This window comes from Lemur catta, chromosome 7 (assembly GCF_020740605.2).
Source record: "Lemur catta isolate mLemCat1 chromosome 7, mLemCat1.pri, whole genome shotgun sequence".
Classification (NCBI taxonomy): domain Eukaryota; kingdom Metazoa; phylum Chordata; class Mammalia; order Primates; family Lemuridae; genus Lemur; species Lemur catta.
The window spans coordinates 21,292,734-21,315,357 of NC_059134.1; the positions used below are offsets into that span (position 1 = coordinate 21,292,734).

Here is a 22,624-nt window from a genome sequence, read left to right on the forward strand (position 1 = left end):
CGAAGCTGGTAGAGGTTGAGAATAAAACACGGAATATTGAATTCCCTCCATCACTCCCCACCCCCTTGGAGCTAGGACCCAGGAACATCCCCATTAACCTCCTTGCTAGTGTAAGTTTGTTCTGGAGATATTTCCCAGGTCAAGGCTGCATCTGTTTTTAAAAATAATATATTTCCATAGTAACAGCTTCTGCCTATGGAGCACATGAAGAGGGGGTGGTAATGGGAGAGGAGCTGGCAGTGTAGCACTGGACTATCAATAGATTAAGCCAGAAGAGCCAGTCATCCAAATATGTGATGACCCAACAAGCTCCCAAGAAATGGTAGGTACACTGCGCAACCTCTGGCCTCGAGAGTCACCCCTTTTCATAGGTTCAGGTAGTGGGTTCAGTCTCTATAGGACCGGGGCTCATGGTTGCTTCCTGGGGACAGGAAGGAAAAACCTGCCCAAGTATTAAAAGGAATCCCCATTTCCGCCAAGAGCCCCTTCTTCATACATGTGGGAAGGTCTGTGGCATACAGTCCCTTTCTCAAAGAAGTAGGAAGGAAATGTGTTAAATATCTTTCTCACAGATCTAGTTAGTTGTCTGAGAAATGAGCACAAGAGAGTAAAGAATGTCTTCCAGGCTAGTTGCCATGGCTCACTCCTGTAATCCTAGCACTCTGGGAGGCTGAGGCAGGAGGATCCCTTGAGCTGAGAAGTTCGAGATCAGCCTGAACAAGAGCAAGACCCCAACTCTACTGAAAACAGAAAAATTAGCTGGGTGTGGTGATGGATGCCTGTAGTCCCAGCTACTTGGGTGACTAAGGCAGGAGGATTGCTTGAGCCCCGGAGTGTGAGGTTGCTGTGAGCTAGGCTGATGCCCCAGCACTGTAGCCTGGGTGACAGAGCAAGACTCTGTCTCAAAAAAAAATAATGTCTTATAAAGTGTGGGGTTGCAAGGCTAGACAGAACCCTGCAGGTCAGCAACAGGTTTGTCCAAGCCAGAGGAGGTGGTCTGGGGCATCCCTGGATTTCCCTGTGAGAAATGATGGGGAGAAGAGGGATGATGAGGTAACCTTGCTGTGCTCTTGCCCAAGCAATGTCACTGGACTCCACAAACAATGGAGATTCCCAGAGTCTGGGTTTCTAATCTTAAGGGGAGGAAAAGATATGAAAGCAATAGAAGAGAGAACTCAGGGCCAGAACCTAGGGATGCAGGAGGAAGCTGTCAGTGGGCAGAGCAGCTAGGGCTAGGGGAGCAGGTTATGCAGGAAGTTGTCTAAGTGCAAGTTTTCCCTGTGAAGATTCTTCTCCCCCAGGAATCCTTCTTTAGGAACCCTCAGAGCAAACAAGGATCTCAGTTCTCTGAGTTCTTGGATTCATTCTGTCAACTCCTCCACTGAGCACTTGGTCCTATGCTGCCAGATTCTGTTTCACAATTCAGTTTTATGTGAGTTTCCCTAGTTAGTCCTTCCAATCTTTCAGCTGTTACTTAGACCTCTAACACTTACTTCATTCTGCTTTAGGGTCTAGCTGGTTGTTTATATGTCTGTTTTTTCCACTCATCGGAATGCTGCCTAAGAGTGGGAGCCATGTCTTACTCATCTCTCTTCCCTCATATTCAAACAAGGTGTTTTAAATATGCTGAAGTAGATTCCTTGGGGACAAGCAACTACATTTATTTATGAGACAGAGTCTCACTCTTGCTCAGGCTAGAGTGCCATGGCATCAGCCTAGCTCACAGCAACCTCATACTCCTGGGCTCAAGTGATCCTCCTGCCTCAGCCTCCCAAGTAGCTTGGATTACAGGCATGCGCCACCATGCCCGGCTAATTTCTTTCTATTTTTAGTAGAGTCGGGGTCTCGCTCTTGCTCAGGCTGGTCTCAAACTCCTGAGCTCAAACGATCCACCCGCCTCACCCTCCCAGAGTGTTAGCATTACAGGCATGAGCACCGCGTCTGGCCAAGCAACTGCATTTATATCACTTTGTGTCTCTCACAGTACCTAAGAGTTTCCTATGCACATAGTAGGGATTAGCAAATTCTTTGTAATTTTAAGAATAAGAAGTCTAGCAGGAAATATTCAAATGTACACTAACAATTTCTATATTGTTTCTATATTTTGAAAAATTATTCATGTCATCCCAATGGAATGGGAGATCCTGGGACCTGCTTTCAACTAACAACTTTTGCTTGATTGAAAGGGGAAAGGTTGGAAGAAAAGGAAAAAAGGTGACTCAGCTGCCTGGACAGGGCCACAGATAGGGTCCTGACTGTACAGAGCTGTTTGATAGTCTTTTTAGGCACTGTGAAACACTTTTAGGATAGGCTTTGTCTGGCAATCAGACATAATAGTGGATTGGCCTTGCTTACTGGAGGCACTCAGGGTTAACTGAGAGGAGACTTGCATCTCAGACATTGTCTGCTCAACCCAGAGCCATTAACAGTTAATCTGTGAGTGCTAGGGCCTGCTTCAGTGTTCAGGCAAATGCTTTGAACTTTTACCAGGAAAGGCATAAAATTTCAAGTAAGGCCAATAGTCATGTGTTTGTTTGTTTCTCCCTATGATTAATCTGACAGTCAACTGGGCATTTACCTCCATGGGAACAAAATATTCAGATTATGTGACAAGTATCCTAGTAACCATTTTCTGATGGTAACATGTAAACATGGATGATGAATCCCTAGTGTCTTGTCTTTGATCATGTCCTTCCTCTTACTCTCTTGGGGGCAGGAGGGTAGTGGTGGGGAGAGCTAATGATCTCTGGAGAAGAAAGAGACAAAGCTTCCCAATGCCAGACTGGGAAGGAAGATTAGGATTGCCCTCCCAATAAAAAAAAGGAAATAGACTGTCTCTCAGACCTCCAGGGAGTCTCAGCATTGCTCCTGATCAACAAGATATTAATAACTTGTGGCTGCCTGCTCTGGGGATCCCACAAGCTCCTCCTTTCCACCTGCTTCTGGCATCTCACTCTCCCCATTTGGAAGGCCCTTCCACTCTTACCACCTACCGAAATCTTTTGAGATCTACTCTTTCTCGGGACCCTCTCACTTTCCCTGGTCAAAACTAACTGCTCCCTCAATGTGCACCCATTGCCCTCAGTACCTCTTTTAGACTCAGACTCATAATGTGTCATGATGCTTTGCACACAGATATCTGTGTGTTCCTTGCCCCAAAGGATACCCTGTGGAACAGAAAACACTTGCCTCCAGAGAGTTTCCAGTCTAAGAGGGGTACGCATGGGCATACACAACACCCCCCACACACACACAGAAAAACAATTTCAGTGGGATAATAAGTACTGAAAATTTGGTGGAACACTGTCAAGCAAATTACAGAGATTATATATGTATGTATATATATGCTTATGTATTTTATACATATCTGGGTTTTTGTTGTTAATTAGAGCCATTTTCAAGTAGAAAAGACATTTCGCACCTGGTTTTGAGAGAAAGAACAGACTGTCTTTGGCCTAAAAGGCATTAACCTGACTCTGACTCCTGGAACATGCCATATTCGTGGACAAAGTGCCAAGCTATTCCAGGCCTCTCCTAACCTCTCAGGTGGTGATTTCCTCTCTGAGGAATGGAAATCATACGCCCCCTAAAAGCCTGTGGAAGAATGAAAGAGAATGAAGACGCTTATGAACTGTTACCCGCAGGGGAACAGAGCCAAGCAAAAGGCATGGTCACCTGGAGGAAGAAATCAGGAAGCCAGGTGTCGGTCTGGTTCTCCTGCCTCCTTAGCTCTTTCCAATGCCTCAGCCTACATCTCGTTTTGAGAACTTGGCACAAAGTAGTGATCCAGGGCCAAGTTGAAGTCCTGGTTTAAATCCAAGACCTGAGGGCACTCCCAGTCCCTTCCCGTGAGGAAGAGCCGCGCTGGGTTGCCCAGCAACCAACTGCTGCAGTGGAGGCAAAAGGTGGGTGGGATGTTGAGAAAAAAAAAAATACCTGGATGAAGGACAAGGAAACAGAGTGGAAGGTGCTTTTCAAGAGTCTGCGCTTTAGAATTTACATCATCCTTCCAAATTCTAGCTGCGTTTCCGGGAACCGAGTTGTGTTTTCCTTGGCTTCCGACTACGTCGGCAACAGGTTTCCTACAAGGAGCAGGTGCGGCTCCACACCCTCATCCCTCCTGCCCACCCCTGGCTTCCAGTAGCCGTTTCCCAGCTCCGGTGGCTTCCCAGATTCAGCGCGGGGTAATGGCCCTTTAAACGTCACCTGCGGAGGCGTACGGAGCTAAAACCGACGTGGAACCGGAGTGTGACCGGTGTCCGACACGTGGTACAAGGCGGCGCTCATCTTGGAACTGGGCAAAGGGTATGACCGCTCTGGGCTGTACATCTTTAATGTAATATTAGAAAAATATCTGCTCTTGTTTGGCTTTCTTTAATTGCCTTTCCAACATTCTCGTGATAACTCTACTCTCGAACAAAAGATGAAGTTTAAAATAACACTTTCGTCCCAACTCTAGTTGCCCATATTAAAAATGGCCGTTCTTCGCAGCAATAGTTGCTCTGCGAACAAGATCCGGGCGGAAACAGTGGGTAGGCAGGTGCAGCAGGGCAGAGGGGAGGTTGCTTTCTAGAGGCTCTCGGAGGTCCCGAGGGCGGCTCAAGTCAAAACTGTCTGGTTTTGCTTAAGCTGGTGTGAGAAGAGCCTGCCTGTGGGAGTGGCCACTCCTTATTGCTGAGACCTTAGGACTGCTGCCCAGCGTGGCTGTTAGCTGAGCAGGCGGCGGAGCGGGGCCCCTGGCTGGTCAGCATGTGGGCCTTCCCGGAGTTGCCGCTACCGCTGCTGGTGAACTTGATCGGCTCGCTGCTGGGATTTGTGGCCACACTCACCCTCATCCCGGCCTTCCGTGGCCACTTCATCGCCGCGCGCCTCTGTGGTGAGGACCTCAACAAATCCGGCCGGCAGCAGATGTGAGCAGCGGCACACGGGTGCCGGGTGGGCAACAAGGTTTGAGGAAGGGGCGGGCAGGGCAGGGACGGGGACTGGGGTGCTTGACAACGCGTGTGTGGAGTCCCAGAGCTAACCCAGGCAACCCGGGACTCTGAGAGGTGATGGGCAGAACTGGTTAGTATTAGGGAAGGAATAGGTGGGGGACCCTTGGGTGTATCAGGGACTCCAGCAGTGCCGCTTGCCTTCCGCCCCCCCTTGCCATCCCCCACAGTAAAAAACTGGGACTGAGTTTTTTTGGTAATTGTAATGCCTACACTAGTCACTGACCACGCCCCCTTTCCTCTTCCCCCTGCACGCCCTTGTTGGTGGGCTACAGCCCAGAGTCCCAGGGAGTGATCAGCGGTGCTGTTTTCCTTATCATCCTCTTCTGCTTCATCCCTTTCCCCTTCCTGAACTGCTTTGTGAAGGAGCAGTGCAAAGCATTCCCTCACCATGAAGTAAGTGGGCTAGTGGGGATGGTTGCCTGTGTCTGGGGCCTGGCGGTACCTGAGAGAGCTGGGGTTATTTGGGCTTGGGAGGAGGGGCTGAGGAATGGTCTGAAAAGACAGGATTTCTTGAAAGGTGGAATGGGAGTAGACTTGAGTCATGACCTGCCCGAGCCTCCCCCAGTTTGTGGCCCTGATAGGTGCCCTCCTTGCCATCTGCTGCATGATTTTCCTGGGCTTTGCGGATGATGTACTGAATCTGCGCTGGCGCCATAAGCTGCTGCTGCCCACAGCTGCCTCACTACCTCTCCTCATGGTCTATTTCACCAACTTTGGCAATACAACCATTGTGGTACCCAAGCCCTTCCGCCCGATTCTTGGCCTGCATCTGGACTTGGGTAAGTAGCCCTGCCACTGCTGCCCCCATGGCACCTATTTCAGTGTACCCTTACCCCTGAGATATCCAGCAGAGTACCCTTCCTGGTGCTTCACATCGCCTCCAAGTGTCCTTGTTCTGTCCCTGTGTCTTCTTATATCCTTACTGGTGGCCCTTCATCCTGTCCCCTGTCCTTACCACTTTTCTCAAATTCTTAAATTCTCCTTCTCTCTGTCTCCCCCCAGGAATCCTGTACTATGTCTACATGGGGCTGCTGGCAGTGTTCTGTACCAATGCCATCAATATCCTCGCAGGAATTAATGGCCTAGAGGCTGGCCAGTCACTAGTCATTTCTGCTTCCATCATTGTCTTCAACCTGGTGGAGCTGGAAGGTAGGTGGGATTAGGGGTGGGGAGAGAGAAAAATCTGAGTGTTAAGGGAGTTGCCTGATATATGGCCTTGGGGAATTCAGAAAAAAAAGCCATATGGAAGTAATTATAGAAGATAATTATATATTTACATATAGATATTATATATAGAGATATATTTAGTTTGCAAGTAATAATGAAGATTCTTAAAAGTGAGAAATAAAAATAGCAGCCCCAAGTCAGGCATGGTGCCTTGTGCCTATAATCCCAGTTGTTTGGGAGGCTGAGGCAGGAGGTTTGCTTGAGCCCAGGAGGCTGCAGGGAGATATGGTCATGCCACTGTACTTCAGTCTGGGTGACAGACTGAGATCTCACACCTTAAAAAAAAAAAAAAAGAATGAAAGAAAAAAACAGACATGTCATTTATAACTTCATTGGCACTAGCTAGGCCATGATCTGTTCTTATTGAACATAACGCAATTTCACAGAACTCCAACATTAGACAACACAGAGTGACTGTGATGGAGCAAGACAAAAACCAGACCCCTCCATCCATAATGTCAGCACAGACAAAACCATAAGAACAGTGGGCAACCCACAAAATGATCAAGATCCCCTCTCTCAGCTAACATGAGAGACACTTACTTCTTTCCAATAACATCTCAGTTCCTCCTACTTCCTAGATAAAAGTTAAGATGTTCAGTGATAGAATTAGTCCTGCTTTCTGACAGTACCCAGTCCAGAGCAAAACTGTACTTTCTTACACCCTCCCCAAAATTACCCAAAACAAATCCTACAACAAGCCCCTCCTAATACCCTCCTACTGAGGCATACTATGGTTCCTCATGGTGTGTGGTTTTTGAAGTCTCCCTTGTTATGAGTCAGTAAATGTAGCTTTGATTATAGCTGTGTTTCTACTGGTCTTTGGCTGATGGACATCAACAAGTGCTTATTAAAGCTGAGCACTTTCTAAACATTATTTTATTTAAATCTTGTAATGACTTTATGTGGCAGGTATTATCATTAGCCGTATTTTACAGATAGGAAAACTAAGGCTTAGGAAAGTAAAATGTGTCATGATCAAGATCACACAGCTAGGAAGTAAAGCTGGTATTCAAACCTAGGTCAGAATGGTCTAAACCAAATTTAAGACAGTAACTAGCTTAAAGCTTCATGAAAGAAGCTTGAGGGTACAGGGTATCTGCACAGACAAACGGAAGTGCAGGTGATGGCTCGAGGCATCACTGCCAAGGTGGGAACCAGGGAGATGGCTGAGACTGACCCCGAGACCATGCAGGATCTCCCCATGGTGGTGCAGATACTCCTGCAGCAGATGCAGGATAAATTTCAGACCATGTCTGACCAGATCATTGGAAGAATTGACGATATGAGTAGGTCGCACTGATGATCTGGAGAGAAACATCGCAGACCTCATGACACAGGCTGGAGTGGAAGAACTGGAAGGTGAAAACAAGATACCTGCCACACAAAAGAGTTGAAGTTTGCTAATAATTTACACTGAAATCTGGAATACCATCTTTCCAAGCCAAGAGAAGACTGAATGGCTTTTTGCAGCTAACTACTATGTGTAGACAGTTTTTATATTATAAAATGTCCACTCTTATCACATACTATATAGTTTATAGAGTGATTTATCCCCCGGTTTCTTGAACATGGTATCTTCACGTCTTGCATCTTGGTCAGTTGTGCTATTAATTATTAAACACTAAATCTTTGGTAGTTCCTATAATAAAAAAAGAAAAAAGAAAGAAGCCTGGGTGACACAAAAGGGGTACTGAGTTCTTGAAAGTGACTTGGATGAGGTGGATGATACAGCTGAGGACAGAACTTAGAGACAGGCAAAAATAAGACCCAGGTCTGCAGGGGAAGTGGGTATTAACTTTGCCTTCGTTTTTTTTTTTTGCTCTGCTTCCAAAGGTGATTATCGGGATGATCATATTTTTTCCCTCTACTTCATGATACCCTTTTTTTTCACCACTTTGGGATTGCTCTACCATAACTGGTAAGTAGGCCTGTGGATGGACAAGGGGGACAACTATCTGAACATGTGGCAAAGATGGTCCTGATCACAACCCACTTCCTGGTGGAGAGGCTGAAACTGTGCATACCTGTGTTGAGTGTTTTCTGGGTCTTCAGTTGGTAGTATTCTGACATTGCTCTCTACCCAGCAGTAATTGGAGACGAATGCTATGGAGCCCCGAGGAATAGATGAATTCAGGGCCTACGATCCTGCATAGTTGCTAGGACAGCTGGAGTCTCTGAGTCAGAACTAGGGTCAGGGCTAGGCAAGAGCCCAGAGTGTGATGTGAGAGAAAGGATTGGTAAGACCTCTTGCCGCTAGCTCAGATCCTCTCCCCCACACAGGTACCCATCACGGGTGTTTGTGGGAGATACCTTCTGTTACTTTGCTGGCATGACCTTTGCCGTGGTGGGCATCTTGGGACACTTCAGCAAGACCATGCTACTCTTCTTCATGCCCCAGGTGTTCAACTTCCTCTACTCACTGCCTCAGCTCCTGCATATCATCCCCTGCCCTCGCCACCGTGTGCCCAGGTAGCTGCTTTGGGACTTGAAAGGGACATCATGATAATCTTTTCACTTGGGACATCTAAAGCCAGCCTATATTTGCTGTGTAAAAGGAGTGGGCCCAAAGAAGGCCTATTTCCATCTGGGTAGCCCTTTATAACTTACTAAGCACGTTTATTTACATAATCTCAATTAATGTTCACAGCCATTCTAATCACACAGTATTAAGCAGCAGAGCCAGAAATAGATCTCAGGTTGACTCCACGTTCAGTCCTCTTCCTATTAATTAACCACAAAGAGGAGAGTTGTTTTGAGTAGTGGCCCCAGTCACATGCAGCTATCTTCCCCCCTGCCCACAGACTCAATATCAAGACAGGCAAACTGGAGATGAGCTATTCCAAGTTCAAGACCAAGAGCCTCTCTTTTTTGGGCACCTTTATTCTAAAGGTAACAGGGTAACAAGGAGGTAAGGCCCTAGGTTACCATCTTGAACTTGGGGAATGGGGAACCTAGGCCTGCATCATATCCAAGGGGTGCTTGGAAGCATTAAGCAGATCTCCATTCCTAAAGCATAGGTATTAACTGAAGTTCTCTTCACCTCTGGCCCCTCCAGGTAGCAGAGAGCCTCCGGCTAGTGACAGTGCACCAGAGTGAGAATGAGGACGGTGAATTCACCGAGTGTAACAACATGACCCTCATCAACTTGCTACTTAAAGTCTTTGGGCCCATACATGAGAGAAACCTCACATTGCTCCTGCTGCTGCTGCAGGTGAGGTTGGGGATAGGGTTTACACTTTCTTGTCTCCTTTTCTTCATGGTTCTTACTCCAGTCCATTTCTCCTTGCAGATTCTAGGCAGTGCTGTCACCTTCTCCATTCGATACCAGCTTGTCCGACTCTTCTATGATGTCTGAGTCCCCTGATCATTACCCTTACCTCAGTCTCCAGGGTTCCTCTCTTTGTACCAAGACTGCCGCCTCCTGGCCCAGGCCTCTCCTGCTCTTCATATTCCACCAGATTTCATTCTCAGCATTTTCCTTCCCTTGTGATTATTGACATTCTGGGCCTTTGTTGCCCTCTATTGACTACTGATTGAATTTTGCCTATGGCTTTCTCCAACTTGCCACTCTCTCCCTTTCCGTCCCATCTTTGCAGCCTCATAAGATGGGATACAGCAGCTTTTATGTAGTTATCCACAACTCAAATTTCAGAGCCCTGACTCTCAAGGAATATGCTGGGCCTTGGGGTAGAACCTGGGCTAGGGGTAGGGACATCAGGCTTCAAAGTGACTTGACATTTGACTATAAATGAAGTGTTCTGATTAGTAAGAGCAGACTAGGGGGCCAGGTGCTCCCAATGGTGACAATAAAGTGTTGTCTTTTTCTTATTGTTGTTCCTGTAGGTATATTTCCTATATAGGCATTTTAGGGTAGATTGGAAAGGTTGGTGAGGGTACCTCCTCTAAGAGGATGCCTATCTGTCTGCCCCATCAGGTTCCTTCTAGCAAGAAGAGAACAGAAGAGAAACCAGACAGAACATGTTGAATAAATATTAAAATCCTGATACTTCCGGTGGTATGGAGGGTCATAAGACTGGAGTTATCCTGTTCTCTGGCATGGGACTGAACTTTCATGGAATCTCATTTCTTCCCTTTTTCACTCTTGCTTTGCCAGATAGGAGGAGGGAGTGGGGAGTGACCAGACCTGGAACGGGAGGCAGAGGTAGTTGTAGTAAATCGTTTAAAAATCCTAGGCCAGCTTTTAAGGCGACAGGCCCCACCCGGGAGCGGAATGCCTGCACTGTAGTGCTCCCGGCGTTGGGCGGAGGCGCTTCAGGGCGGCGCGCCGGCGGTCGCCCAGGCCCGCCAAGAACTTGGGCGGGGGCCTCCAGCGCGCTACGCCCCGCCCCCGCGCAGGGAGCGCCGCGCCGGATTGGGTAGCGCTGCCACATCGGGGGCGGGGAGAACGTCGCCGCGTCCCGGTGTCTTCTTCCGAGAGCTCCGGCAGGGTCGGCTGCAGTGGTAGCGTCGGCGGCCTAGGCAGTGGCGGGTGGGAAATGGCGGAGTACTTGGCTTCCATCTTCGGCACCGAGAAAGACAAAGTCAATTGTTCATTTTATTTCAAAATCGGAGCGTGTCGTCACGGAGACCGGTGCTCTCGGCTGCACAATAAACCGACCTTTAGCCAGACCATTGCCCTTTTGAACATTTACCGTAACCCTCAAAACTCTTCCCAGTCTGCTGACGGCCTGCGCTGTGCTGTGACCGATGTTGAGATGCAGGAGCACTATGATGAGTTTTTTGAGGAAGTTTTTACAGAAATGGAGGAGAAGTATGGGGAAGTTGAGGAGATGAACGTCTGTGATAACCTGGGAGACCACCTGGTGGGGAACGTGTACGTCAAGTTTCGCCGTGAGGAAGACGCAGAAAAGGCTGTGATTGACTTGAATAACCGTTGGTTCAACGGACAGCCGATCCACGCTGAGCTCTCGCCGGTGACTGACTTCAGAGAGGCCTGCTGCCGCCAGTATGAGATGGGGGAGTGTACGCGGGGCGGCTTCTGTAACTTCATGCACTTGAAGCCCATTTCCAGAGAACTGCGGCGCGAGCTGTATGGGCGCCGGCGCAAGAAGCATAGATCGGGGTCCCGGTCCCGGGAGCGTCGTTCCCGGTCTAGAGACCGTGGTCGTGGTGGCGGCGGCAGGGGACGGGAGCGCGACAGGAGGCGATCTCGAGACCGTGAAAGATCTGGGCGATTCTGAGCCGAGCCATTTTTACCTTCTGTCTGCTAGAAAGGGTTGTAGTTGATTGTCCAAACCAGTTTGTGATGGAAATATTTTTAAAAAAAACAAAAAAATGGCATGCACGAGGCCCTGGGTTTAATCCCCACCAAAAATAAAAAAATAAAAATAAATAAAAAAATAGAAAATAGGAAAATGAAAAAAAATTAAAAATAAGAAATAGAAAAAAAATTTTTTTAAAAAGCTCACAAAGATGGCTTCTGAATAAAATTTGTAGTGATACAGTAAAAAAAAAAAAAAAAAAAGTCCTAGGCCAGCACAGATTTCCCAGAGGCCGGCTAGGTGGCTTCAGACTCCACCCCTTTTATCTTCCGGGTCTGATCGCTGGCTGTAGTGTTTAAATCTCGCGCGCTTTACAAGGATTGGCTACATCAGGGGGCGTTTGGCCGTCTGCGCGCTACGTCTCCTTCTCGCCTTTTTCCCCGGGCAAAAGGTTTTCAAATTTGACCAATCGGCGGGCGCGTTCCCACAGCCGCAGCGCGACACCGAAGGGTTAACGGCAACCAACCAGAGGCGGGTATTAGAGAAAAGAGCCAATCAGGAGGACGCGGAGGTGTGCCTGGGGGCTTATAAGGGAGGCTCTGCGGCGCGCGCGCCCGGCGGTGGTTGGATCGTGGCGTGTGTCTGGTTGTTTCTCTGAGGCGTTCCTCTTCACTGGTCTACCTCGCGCAACATGTCGGGCCGCGGCAAGACCGGCGGCAAGGCCCGCGCTAAGGCCAAGTCGCGCTCGTCGCGCGCCGGTCTCCAGTTCCCCGTGGGACGCGTGCACCGGCTGCTGCGGAAGGGCCACTACGCCGAGCGGGTCGGCGCCGGCGCTCCTGTGTACTTGGCGGCGGTGCTCGAGTACCTCACGGCCGAGATCCTGGAGCTGGCGGGCAACGCGGCCCGCGACAACAAGAAGACGCGGATCATCCCCCGCCACCTCCAGCTGGCCATCCGCAACGACGAGGAGCTCAACAAGCTGCTGGGCGGCGTGACGATCGCCCAGGGAGGCGTCCTGCCCAACATCCAGGCCGTGCTGCTGCCCAAGAAGACCAGCGCCACCGTGGGGCCGAAGGCGCCCGCGGGCGGCAAGAAGGCCACCCAGGCCTCTCAGGAGTATTGAGGGGTGCCCGCGCCGCTGCCGGCTGCTCCCGGCCGCCCAGCCCTCCCCATGCCACCACAAAGGCCCTTTTAAGGGCCACCACCGCCCTCACGGAAAGAGCTGAGCCACGTCGGGCCTCGGGACGGGCGGGCCGCGGTTCCCGGCTCCCCTCGCGCGCTGCCGCCGCCCGGCCTCCCGCCCCCGCGCCTCCCCTTCCCCCGCACGGCATGTCGCGTCGGCCTCCCGCCCGGGCCGCGGCGCTCAGGGGCCTCGGGTCCTGTCCTATCTGCCGGGAGGGGCGCGGGCCGGCCGCCTTCGGAGGGAGGGCTCGGAATCTCGGGCGCTCTCCTGGGGGCCGCGAGGCGGCTGGGGGCGCAGCACCTGCCCGCCTTGGCGCTCGTGACTCCGCCGCCCCATCCTCAGAATTGTTGATGGGCTGCGGGGAGGCAGCCGCACCTTCTGGAAGACAAGGCGTTCCGCTCTGGGGTAGCGCGGAGAGGGCAGCCGAGGCCGAGAAGGCCGGCGACCCTGAAGGTGAGTGATTGCCTCGGCAGCTGCACCCTGGTCGTCTGCTACTTCTCCAGCTTGGTGCTTAGTCCGGGACTTTTCAGACGTGACTGTTGATTTCCAAGCTTTGGTGGGAGAGAAATGGATCGCTTATTTTGATTTGCTGCCCCCTTTGCTGCCAAAGTCCCAGGCCTTTCACATCAGATCTCCCTCCATCTTCATTCATAGGCCTGTGCGGTGTGGCCAAGACCAGACGCTTGGTAATATGAACACCATTCCTCCAGAGAGGACTGCCTCCTAGGAAGACGTTTGGGGGAGGGCAAAGGCCTGCAGGTCGGCTTCACAGCTGGCTGTGTGGACAGCAGTTGTGTTTTCGCTGAAACCCTGGCGGCCAGGCCTATGGGGCCTACCTACTCTGCCCCATTGCCCTTCCAGCAACTCAACTCAGCAAATCCAAGCACCTAGATACCAGCACAAGTCGGTTAATCCCTGTCTGGACTGAGCCTCTGTTGGCTTCTGAACTGGAATTTTGCAGCTAACCCATCCAAGACTAGAACTTTAGGTATTGGGGAGTTTTAGATGGACTAATTTTATTAAAGGATTGTTTTTTTAAATGAACCGTCTTTCTGTTTTCATTTTGCAAGAGTTGTAGGATTGATGACTGCGTATATTTTCTTAATAGGGTGGGAGGGGCTATGTTGTATAAATAGGCTTTACTGTTAACTGGAGGAGGGACAAGCCATAGGATTTAAAATTATGGCTGTCTGGGTGTTCCCTGGGAGACAATTTGTTCTGTTTGAAATGAGAACTATTGAGGCAGAAACAGAAGAGTTCCAGGAGAACTTTGGACAGAAGTCCTAGCCTCAGAAGTAAAGATTAAAGAGTTTTGTGTTTGTTCTTCCCCCCCCAACACCATCAAAAAACAAAACCACCTTCAGAGCTGGTTTATTAGTACAGTTGGTTACATTCAAAGGCTGTGGTTTGGACTTGTCCTGTATAGAGTTAAAGCCCCCGCCTTCTGAGGAGGCAAGGCAGTCACCAAGGCCCCACAGTGAGGCAAGTCCCTGGAAGTCTTGGACCCTGCAGTTCACTTTCCTGGGGTAATCACTCCCCAGTTAGCAGTGAGGATGGGGCACTGAGGGCCAGGATGTAGGCACTGGACAACAGCGACCCAAGCACCTGTGCTCCCACAGACCAGTTAGTGGGCATCATTAAGCTGCCGTGCAATGTCCAGGATGTTCTTGGCTCCTTTGTTCAGCAATAAGCGGGCCAGGCTGATGCCCAGGTTCTCAGCAGCCAACTGGGCTCCTCGTGGGATGTTACGGGCAGTGATGCCTACCAGCTGTGGATCATCCTCAGGGCCATCTTCATGCTGGATGGGGGAAGGAGGTGGGGTTGGTGAGAATGAAAGGGAAGATTACAAGCACTCATGTTTATGACTCCTTCCCTCAGCCTCCAGCCTTGGTACCTGGGCAGGGACATGGATGGTAGCCTGCATGGTCTCTTGCATGCTATCTGAGCCATCTAGACTCCAGACGCCTCCAGTCAGGTAGAGCTGGGGAAGAAAGAGTGGCCTCAGCATATCCAGAGAGGGGACCGCTTAGAAACCTGGCTTGCGCAAAGAGAAATGCCACAGTCCTTCCTTCCCTGCCCTCCCTGGCCATTTTCCCTGCTTACTTGCCCATCCTTCATAGCTGTATGCACAGCTACTGGCACACTGCAGCCCCCTTCCTGCAATGAGAGAAGGTCCTCTCAGCTTCAAGGGTCCTTAACACCACATTAACCACAGCCCTCAGAGATATACAGACCTCTGAGGACATAACTGAAACAGCAGCTGGGGGCTCAGACCCAGGTCCTCTCCATACACAACATCCAACAAGAAAGTTATCACTACACATAGAACATTCATTTGAGAAATCTGATTATCTTTCCCAGATCCCCAAGTCCCCAACCCTTCACAGGTGGAGCACAGGTCCTACCAGGTGCCTCAGGAAGGCCCTTTCAGCGATGCAGCGAAGCAGAGTCTCAGGATCGTGCAATACACCCACCAGATCCAAAATGTCCTGGTCCTTGGCTCGGACTTCCACACCCAGGGCCCCCTGATGGAAAAAACAGCCTAGGATATCAGGTCTGATCTTTCTCCAACCAATGGAGCTAAGGATGGGAACCACCCCTCCACCCGCTCCCCAGGGTGTTTTAGACCAGTAACATCCCAAGGCCTGCCCCTCCCTGAGACTTATTCTTGGGGAAGGTGGTGTAGAAGGCCATGGGACCAGCTTCTTGGTTGAGAACAAAGGCACAGGATACATCAACATGTGGCTTCCCTGGTCAAGCATACCTGGCCCACAGCATAGAGGCATTCCTCAGGGTGCAGGATCTGTGGAGGTAGAACAGGCAGAAGGGTGGATATGGGGATGCCTAAAAGCACCCAGCAGTGACATGGGGCTTTCCTATCATCTAGAAAGCCTGGGTAGGCACAAATGGAGTCTGGCTTCTGATTCCCAATCTTCCTAGCTTGTGGTGTTAGAGGTGGGGTGGTCAAGAAGAGCACAGATGCTTCCTGACTTACAATGTGTTTACATCCTGATAAGCCCATCATAAGTTGAAAACGTCACAACTCGAAAATGCCTTTGGCTGGTCCGAAGGTAGTGAGTTATCTCACTTGATCATAGTCAGTTACAGATTGAACTCCTTGTTCTACTCCTTCCCCCTTCTCACTACTGCACTTGACTAGTCTTAAAAAAAATAAATAAAAGAAAATGCCTTTACCAGCCTGAGCAAGTACGAGACCCTGTCTCTACTAAAAATAGAAAGAAATGATCTGGACAGCTAAAAATATATATAGAAAAAAATTAGCCAGGCATGGTGGCGCATGCCTGTAGTCCCAGCTACTCAAGAGGCTGAGGCAGGAGGATTGCTTGAGCCCAGGAGTCTGAGGTTGCTGTGAGATAGGCTGACGCCACGGCACTCTAGCCCGGGCAACAGAGTGAGACTCTGTCTCAAAAAAAAAAAAAAAAGAAAAGAAAAGAAAAGAAAATGCCTTTAATACACCTAACCTACTGAACATCATTGGTTAGCCCAGCCTACCTTAAATGTGCTAAGAGCACCTACATTAGCCTACAGTTGGATAAAATCTAACATAAAGCCTATTTTATAATAAAGCATTGAACATCTCATGTAATTTATTGAATGCCATACTGAAAGTGAAAAACAATGGCTGTATTGGTATTCACAGTATGGCTTCTACTGAACATGTATCACTTTTGCAGCATCGTAGTTGAAAAATCCTAAACCTAACCATCCTAAACTGAGGACCGACTGTACAAGCAGGAAGGAGATGCAGATTAACTGAGGAAGGGACGGGGGCAGCCCCTACCTGCCCCACCCGGTTCTGCCAGCCCATACGCTGCAGGCCAGCTGTGGCTAGGATGATGGCACTGAACTCCTGCAGCTCGTCCAGCTTCCGAAGCCGGGTGTTGAGGTTTCCCCGCTGTGGAGAAAAGCTAAGGACCAGGAGTACTGGGCAGTCCGGAGCTTCATGCTGTTCCCTCTGCCTGAGTCTGTCTTTCCTTCTCTGTTTGGCTGAATTCTACTCATCCTCCAGTTCTCAGCTTAATGATAACAGCTAACACTTACATCATACTTACTACATGCCAGACACTGTTCTAAAAGTGCTTTCCATATGTCAACTTATTTCATTTTCACAACCCCATGAGGGAGATATTATTATTATCCCCATTTTATAGATAAGGAAAATGATACAAAAAAGTTAAATACTTGCCCAAGGTTACAAAACCTCTGAGAAATCTTCTCTGACCCCCAAGTCTGTATTTAGATGTTCCAGCTAGAAGCTTCCTGAGAATTCCCTACTTCACTCATTGGAGCACTTAACACATACATGCTATTTTTAAAATCAGTTTTATGAAATGTACTACATATTCATTGTAAAAATCAAAACAATATAGTAGCCTATAAATAAAAATGGAAGCACCCACTACCCCCACAGAAGTACTCACTGTTCATTATCACTCTAAATTCTCAGTCTCTCTCTCTCTGTCTCTGTGTAAACTCCAACAGGCAGGGACAATGTTTATCTTGCTTACCATTATGCCCAGTGCCAGGCACTTGCCTGGGGCTAAGAAAATATTAAAGGATTATGAATGGGTGGATGGAAGGACAAACAGGCCACTGACCCCATGGGCCACTTGCTCTGGAAGCCCTGTCCACTCTCAAGACTCCCAGAGCCCTCTAGACCTTGTCTTCCTCCTTGGCTGCTGCCCCTTCCCTTTTCTGAAAGGATACAATACTCTTGAACTCTAGATGTGGGAACTTTCTCTTTAGCTGAGCTGCTCTCCGCAGGGAGCTGGTTCCCACCACGCTGCAGAGGGTTAAAATGAGATTTAACATTAGGTAGCCACTGTTCCTCCTCTTCCCCACATCTCTCCATCTTCTGTGTACATCCTACCAAGGTGCCTATCCAGGTCCCACTCACCTCCTCTCTGGCAAGGTTTCTAGGGTCTTCCCAACAAATTTTGGGTGAAAGACAACAGCATCACAGGGGTTTTCCCGCCTGGAGGAGGAGGGAAGGTCATAGAATGAGGGAGATTTCGGTTCAGGTCACCTCCATTCTCTCTCCATGGCACATTCTGAGTTTTCTGCCCGGCTCAACACTCGTCAGGGCAGGGAATACAGCCCTTGGCAGGAAAGGCCAAGTCCCAAAGGGGAAAGCAAAGGTTCACATGATGCCTACCCCTGCCCAGGCCCCCTTACTTGCAGATGGCTCCAATGGTGAAGGCAGGAGGAAGCACAGTGGGCAGGTCCTTCAGGGAGTGAACAACCAGGTCTACTCTAGAGAGACAGAAGAGGGAGGCAAGGAGAAAGGGCACAGGCAGCAGGCCCCCACCCCTTCTCCATCCACCCCTGCCTCTACTTCAGTGGTAGAGCCTAGGGGAATTCAGAAAGCAGGCTTCCTGAGACCTCGGGACCCTGAGACCTGCTCTCCCCCCACCCCTCCTTCTGCCCCTCTCCCCCAGCCAATCTTGCACTCCAGGTAGTCAGATGGCTTAGAACCAGGACTCTCCTTTTCTAAATCCTGGAAAAACCCACTTATGAGCCCCCTCCAGCCTACCCAAGGGTTTAAGCCCAGCAGCCTAGCTGACATCAGGTCTGTCACACATTGGGGTTCTAGCAAGAGACCAGGAGGGTGCTACGCTCTCCTGTATTCACTTACTCATTCCTCTCCAAGGCATGTTCCAGCTCCTTGGTAAACAGGCTCTTCTCCCCAATCTGCCGGGCAAGAAAGCCTGAGTGAATCTCTGGGGGGAAGAAAGACGAAGGGGCACAAGGACTGGGGGAAGATGTTGTTACCTTAGAGAGTGCAGTATCAAGAATCTTGTCCCCTGTGGTGGACATAGCAACTGAGAAGAGAGACAATCTATCAGGTGCTCATTGGTCAACATTTATTGAGCCCCTACTGAGCCCAGCATTATGCTAAGATGCATGGTGGGGACAGAGGCACATAAGTTCCAGTGCCTGCCCTCTGGGTATGTACAATCTAGCAGGAAGACCAGACACAATCATAAAAAGACCCAAAGCAGAAGACATTAAATGCCAGGCTAGCCCAGGCAGTTGGAGCTGGAGGTACTCAGACGAGAAAAGAGTCCTCAGAACTGGAAGCAGCCACGAGGCCTTCCCAGAGGCAGTGGGACAGGCTCTGGTCATAGGCAAAACCAGAAATGCTGTGTTCTCCCCTCTAGGGGTACTGGGCTTCCCACTGGCTTCAGTTCCTTTTCAGAATACTCACTGATTTCAAACTGCAGGCCAGGGTATAAGGCTTTCAGCATTGCCACCACAGTGTCCGTCTGTATGCGAGCCAGCTGGGGGCAGAGATTTGGATTAGTCTTGCCCTTCCCTGGCCCCTACCCCAAGCTCAGACTCCCATAGGTCAGGGAGATCCTGAAGGGACTGGAATCACCCCCAGGGAATGGGAGGGGCCTGGGAGTTGTCTACACTCCCAGCATTCCCAACCTAGGGACGATCTTTCCACAGAGTGTAATCCACCATTCCCCATGGAACTTAATGCCCAGCCACTCCATTTCCTCTGGGCCCCCCAACTTGTGATACTGTGAGCACCAGAACTTTTCTGACAAACCTCCTCCACCCTGGTACCTGCACTTACCTGGCTTTTGCGAGTACCCACACGAATCACTCTCATCTTTGGGCTGTTTTTTTCCTGCAGAAAAAGGTCTCCAGGTCACAGTCCCCTCTGTGCCTTGTGTTCCTCAACACCTTGTCCAAGAGCCAGAATCACAGGCTTGCGAGAAGGGAACCTCAGCCCCTGGCCTGTGGCCAGCTGGGCCTCTGAGTGGGGTAATACTCTAAGACAGGTCCCTTTACCTGCCGCAGGACATATGCCCTCCTCCGGGATGCAGAGAAGCAGAGACCAGAGGGAAGTGGTAGTAGGACCTGCTGTTGCTGCTGCTGCAGTAACCAGGACTCTGAGCCCTGAAGCCCACTCTGGCCAAGGCAGGTCTCAGTGGGAGTGCTGCACACAGCCAGGTGGGCAAAGAGATAAGGCACATCGGCCTGGCCACAGAGAGGGTGGAGCCTGCAGCCGGGGCAAGGGAGCTGGGGCCACATAGGGGAACTTTTGCTGAGTCACAGGAGGACAGGTTCACCATCCACAACAGATGAGGTACTTGAGAAAACTTCAGTGCCACCCAGATGCCACAGTAAGGGTCCCTTAATCTGGCTGGAACGCATACATGAAGGGCAGGGATAAACAGATCTGCTGTACAATCCTGCTCAGCCTCTCGGCTGGGTGACCTTGGTTACATCATGCCATCAGGACCTGTTTGTTCATCTATAAAATGAAAGAGATTTGGACTAAAGTTTCTTCTGCCTCAGATGTTCTATAAGACTATGAGGCTGAGCTGCCTAATGTTCACTCACCTAGAATGCTGCCTCTGGTTTTACCAACAAGGAGATATTGGGGTGGCAGAACCCAAGCCAAGAACTCAAGGGGACACGCCTCTTCTTCCTGCCAGGGTTCGCTTGGACAAAAGTGTTCAGAGCCAAGTAGGCAGGACTGGGTTCTTCAGTGTAAGACAGAGGGCCCATTTCTTTTTACCTCAGACAGTAGCCACTACAGATACTGCCAATCTTCCCTGCTCTTGGATCGTCATCCTATGGAGTTCTTTTATAGCCAGACATCTGGGACCTCTGTTGCTGACAGAGGTGACAGCTTACTGCTCTTAGACTCTAGTCTACTTCATGTGATCACTCCTCTGATAAATTAACCCTGGGAGACCCTTTGCAAATTAGGCTTTGCTTGCAATGGTAAATGTGGCCACTAAAATTCTGGTCCACAGTAGGGAATTCAGAGTCCCAGAACTGCTAGGTTCAAACAATCTCTTATGTTCATTGAATCTGCACAGCGTACTCAAGTCAAATTGTTCCATTAAAAAATAAGTACTTAGGCTGGGCACTCATGCCTGCGATCCTAGTACTCTGGGAGGCCAAGGTGGGGGGATCACTTGAGGTCAGGAGTTTGAGACCAGCCTGAGCAAGAGCTAGACTCCATCTCTACTAAAAATAGACAAATTAGCTGAGAGTGGTGGCACACGCCTGTAGTCCCAGCTACTCAGGAGGCTGAGGCAGGAGAATTATTTGAGCCCAGGAGCTTGAGGTTGCGGTGAGCTATGATCACACCACTCTAGTCAGGATGACAGAATGAGACTGTCTTGGGGGGGGGAGTATTTATTGAGCATTTCTGTGTTAGAGCTATTGCTTTTGCTTAATGTTGTCTTCACAACAATCCTATTAAGTAGACAGAGCAGGCACCTCTGGGACCATGTTACAGAAGCAAAGATTGGCTTTGAGAGGATGAAATGATTTGTCCAGGGTCACACAGCTAATAACGGGAAGAGAGCTGGAGCTAGAATCCAGATCTTCCTACTCCCAGTCCAGTGCTCTGGAATGTCTGCAAGTGCGAAGAATTCTCACCAGCAGGCTGGACAGCGGGGGATAAGCAGCTGCACCATCGCTTTCTTATCTCAGGCTGGTGCGTGGCCTCCCCCGGCTCTGTAGCTTGCGTGTGCACAAGTCCAGAGCTCGACAGGCAGGCCAGGAGCAGGAAGGCCCCCCGCCCACGGTAGTAATTTTGTGTCGTGCCTCAGTTGGGGACTTTGAGAGTAGGCTGTGGCTGGGTGACCACTATAACAGAAAAAGAGAGAAGGCGCACTTCTACAATGTTTATGTGCAGTTCAGAGACTTGGGGTCTGCTCTCTTCTCTGACTCAGAAGTAGACCGTGTTTCCAAGGTGGCCGCATCCGCCCCAGCCCCGTCTCGTGTGCAAGGATCCCGTCCGGACTTTCCCGGACTGGCTCACTAAATCTAGAGCCGTGCATGCCAGGCCTAGCGAGAATCCCACCCAGATACCCGCGGAATAGGGGTTCCTCTGGTGACAGACATCTGAGGCCTCTGTCGCTGGGGGAGGTGACAGCTTATTGCTCTTAGACTCCGCTCTTAACCTCTTGCCCACAGCTCACTCATTTCGCCTTTCCTTCCTAAGGGCAATCAAGCTACCGGCCCTTTAAAAACTATTTAGGGAAAAAAAAAAAAAAAAAAGACGGATAGCCGTTCCGACCAATAGACGACGGAGGATGAAAACCCGGGGCCAATCGTTGCACGGCTCATCCAGAAGCCCGAAGCGAGCTGGTCGCCGGTTCAGGACTCACCGCCGTTGCAGCCGCGTCGCCGTTACCAGACATGGCTCCGCTCAGGAGTTAGGCCGGGGTGCCGCAAAGGCCCCCAGGGCCCGGGGAAGCCGGGGCTCCGGCGGGTGAGTACCAGGGAACACGTGTGGCCTGAGCTCGTCCTACAGCCGGACTCCGGGTTGGCGCGCGGTCCGCGTCACTTCCGGCGCCCTCCCTCGGAGGGGAGGTGCTTCCCTCTGGGCGGGAATTAGAACGATTGCGACAAAGCAGATCTGCGAACGCACCTCTTCCACCTGGCTCACCCGGAGGGTAGGTTCCTGTTTGTCCCATAGGCGTCCTGGTTTGAGATCAAGGCCTGCCGCCTCTTTCTCCCATCCAAGTACTAACCAGGCCCGACCCTGCTTAGGTTCCGAGATCAGACGAGATCGGGTGTGTTCAGGGTGGTATGGCCGTAGACTTGCCACCTTTCTGAGCCAGGAATACTGATCGTCAGTGGCTAAAATATGCTTCCTAGACTTACCTACAAAGTAAACTGCCTCTGCAGTACTAGCCTAATGGCCACCCACACCCAAAGGGGCAGTGTTAAGCTGAAGTTAGCAATGCCCAAGAGGAGAAGGAGGATATATTAACCCTGAAATGCCAGGTTAGAAGGGTCCCTGAACAAGCTACCATGCCCCTGGGCTCACTTTATCATCTCCAAATAAGAAGGCTGCTCCAGAAAGCTCCTCATCCAGAATTCTACAGCTTAATTCTCCCTAGCTGTCCCACAAGCAGTTAGTGCAGCTTACGTGGCCCTTCCTTTGCTCTCTTCAAATTTAGCTTCGGTACAACCCTGAAGTAGGCAGCATTTCT

At 50.2% G+C, this 22,624-nt stretch overlaps 4 protein-coding genes and 1 pseudogene across 7 annotated transcripts; 4 read left to right on the forward strand and 1 right to left on the reverse strand.

The window, feature by feature from the left end:
• Positions 1–3,938: 3,938 nt before the first annotated feature.
• DPAGT1 (dolichyl-phosphate N-acetylglucosaminephosphotransferase 1) lies at positions 3,939–10,466 on the forward strand. Of its 4 annotated transcripts, none has more exons than XM_045556310.1 (9): positions 3,939–4,305; positions 4,630–4,910; positions 5,267–5,387; positions 5,560–5,773; positions 5,997–6,143; positions 8,058–8,142; positions 8,505–8,693; positions 9,026–9,113; positions 9,280–10,052. In XM_045556310.1, the coding sequence occupies exons 2-9, from the start codon at positions 4,750–4,752 to the stop codon at positions 9,577–9,579; spliced, it is 1,305 nt and encodes a 434-aa protein (XP_045412266.1). In that variant the 5' UTR covers positions 3,939–4,305; positions 4,630–4,749; the 3' UTR covers positions 9,580–10,052. The 4 variants fall into 4 exon arrangements, with proteins under 4 accessions (XP_045412266.1, XP_045412268.1, XP_045412267.1 ...); XM_045556312.1 differs by lacking the exon at positions 3,939–4,305 and adding an exon at positions 10,159–10,466 and having other exon boundaries at positions 4,471–4,910; positions 9,280–9,435; XM_045556311.1 differs by lacking the exon at positions 3,939–4,305 and having other exon boundaries at positions 4,471–4,910; positions 9,280–9,435; positions 9,514–10,052.
• On the forward strand, positions 6,471–7,975 carry LOC123641492 (annotated as a pseudogene).
• Positions 10,467–10,596: 130 nt separating the features above from the next.
• Positions 10,597–11,549, forward strand: LOC123641490 (splicing factor U2AF 35 kDa subunit-like). Its single transcript, XM_045556314.1, has one exon. It carries the CDS (start codon positions 10,721–10,723, stop codon positions 11,423–11,425), a length of 705 nt encoding a protein of 234 aa, XP_045412270.1. The 5' UTR covers positions 10,597–10,720; the 3' UTR covers positions 11,426–11,549.
• Positions 11,550–12,051: 502 nt separating this feature from the next.
• LOC123641491 (histone H2AX) lies at positions 12,052–13,673 on the forward strand. The gene is made up of 2 exons (XM_045556315.1): positions 12,052–13,082; positions 13,284–13,673. The coding sequence occupies exon 1, from the start codon at positions 12,138–12,140 to the stop codon at positions 12,567–12,569; it is 432 nt and encodes a 143-aa protein (XP_045412271.1). The 5' UTR covers positions 12,052–12,137; the 3' UTR covers positions 12,570–13,082; positions 13,284–13,673.
• Positions 13,674–13,984: 311 nt separating this feature from the next.
• Positions 13,985–21,974, reverse strand: HMBS (hydroxymethylbilane synthase). Its single transcript, XM_045556316.1, has 14 exons — positions 21,794–21,974; positions 19,234–19,287; positions 18,859–18,931; positions 18,423–18,472; positions 18,286–18,341; positions 17,826–17,903; positions 17,548–17,625; positions 17,358–17,433; positions 16,432–16,545; positions 15,394–15,432; positions 15,035–15,154; positions 14,733–14,786; positions 14,524–14,610; positions 13,985–14,427 (listed from the first exon to the last, which is right to left on the reverse strand). The coding sequence occupies exons 1-14, from the start codon at positions 21,824–21,826 to the stop codon at positions 14,254–14,256; spliced, it is 1,086 nt and encodes a 361-aa protein (XP_045412272.1). The 5' UTR covers positions 21,827–21,974; the 3' UTR covers positions 13,985–14,253.
• Positions 21,975–22,624: the final 650 nt, after the last annotated feature.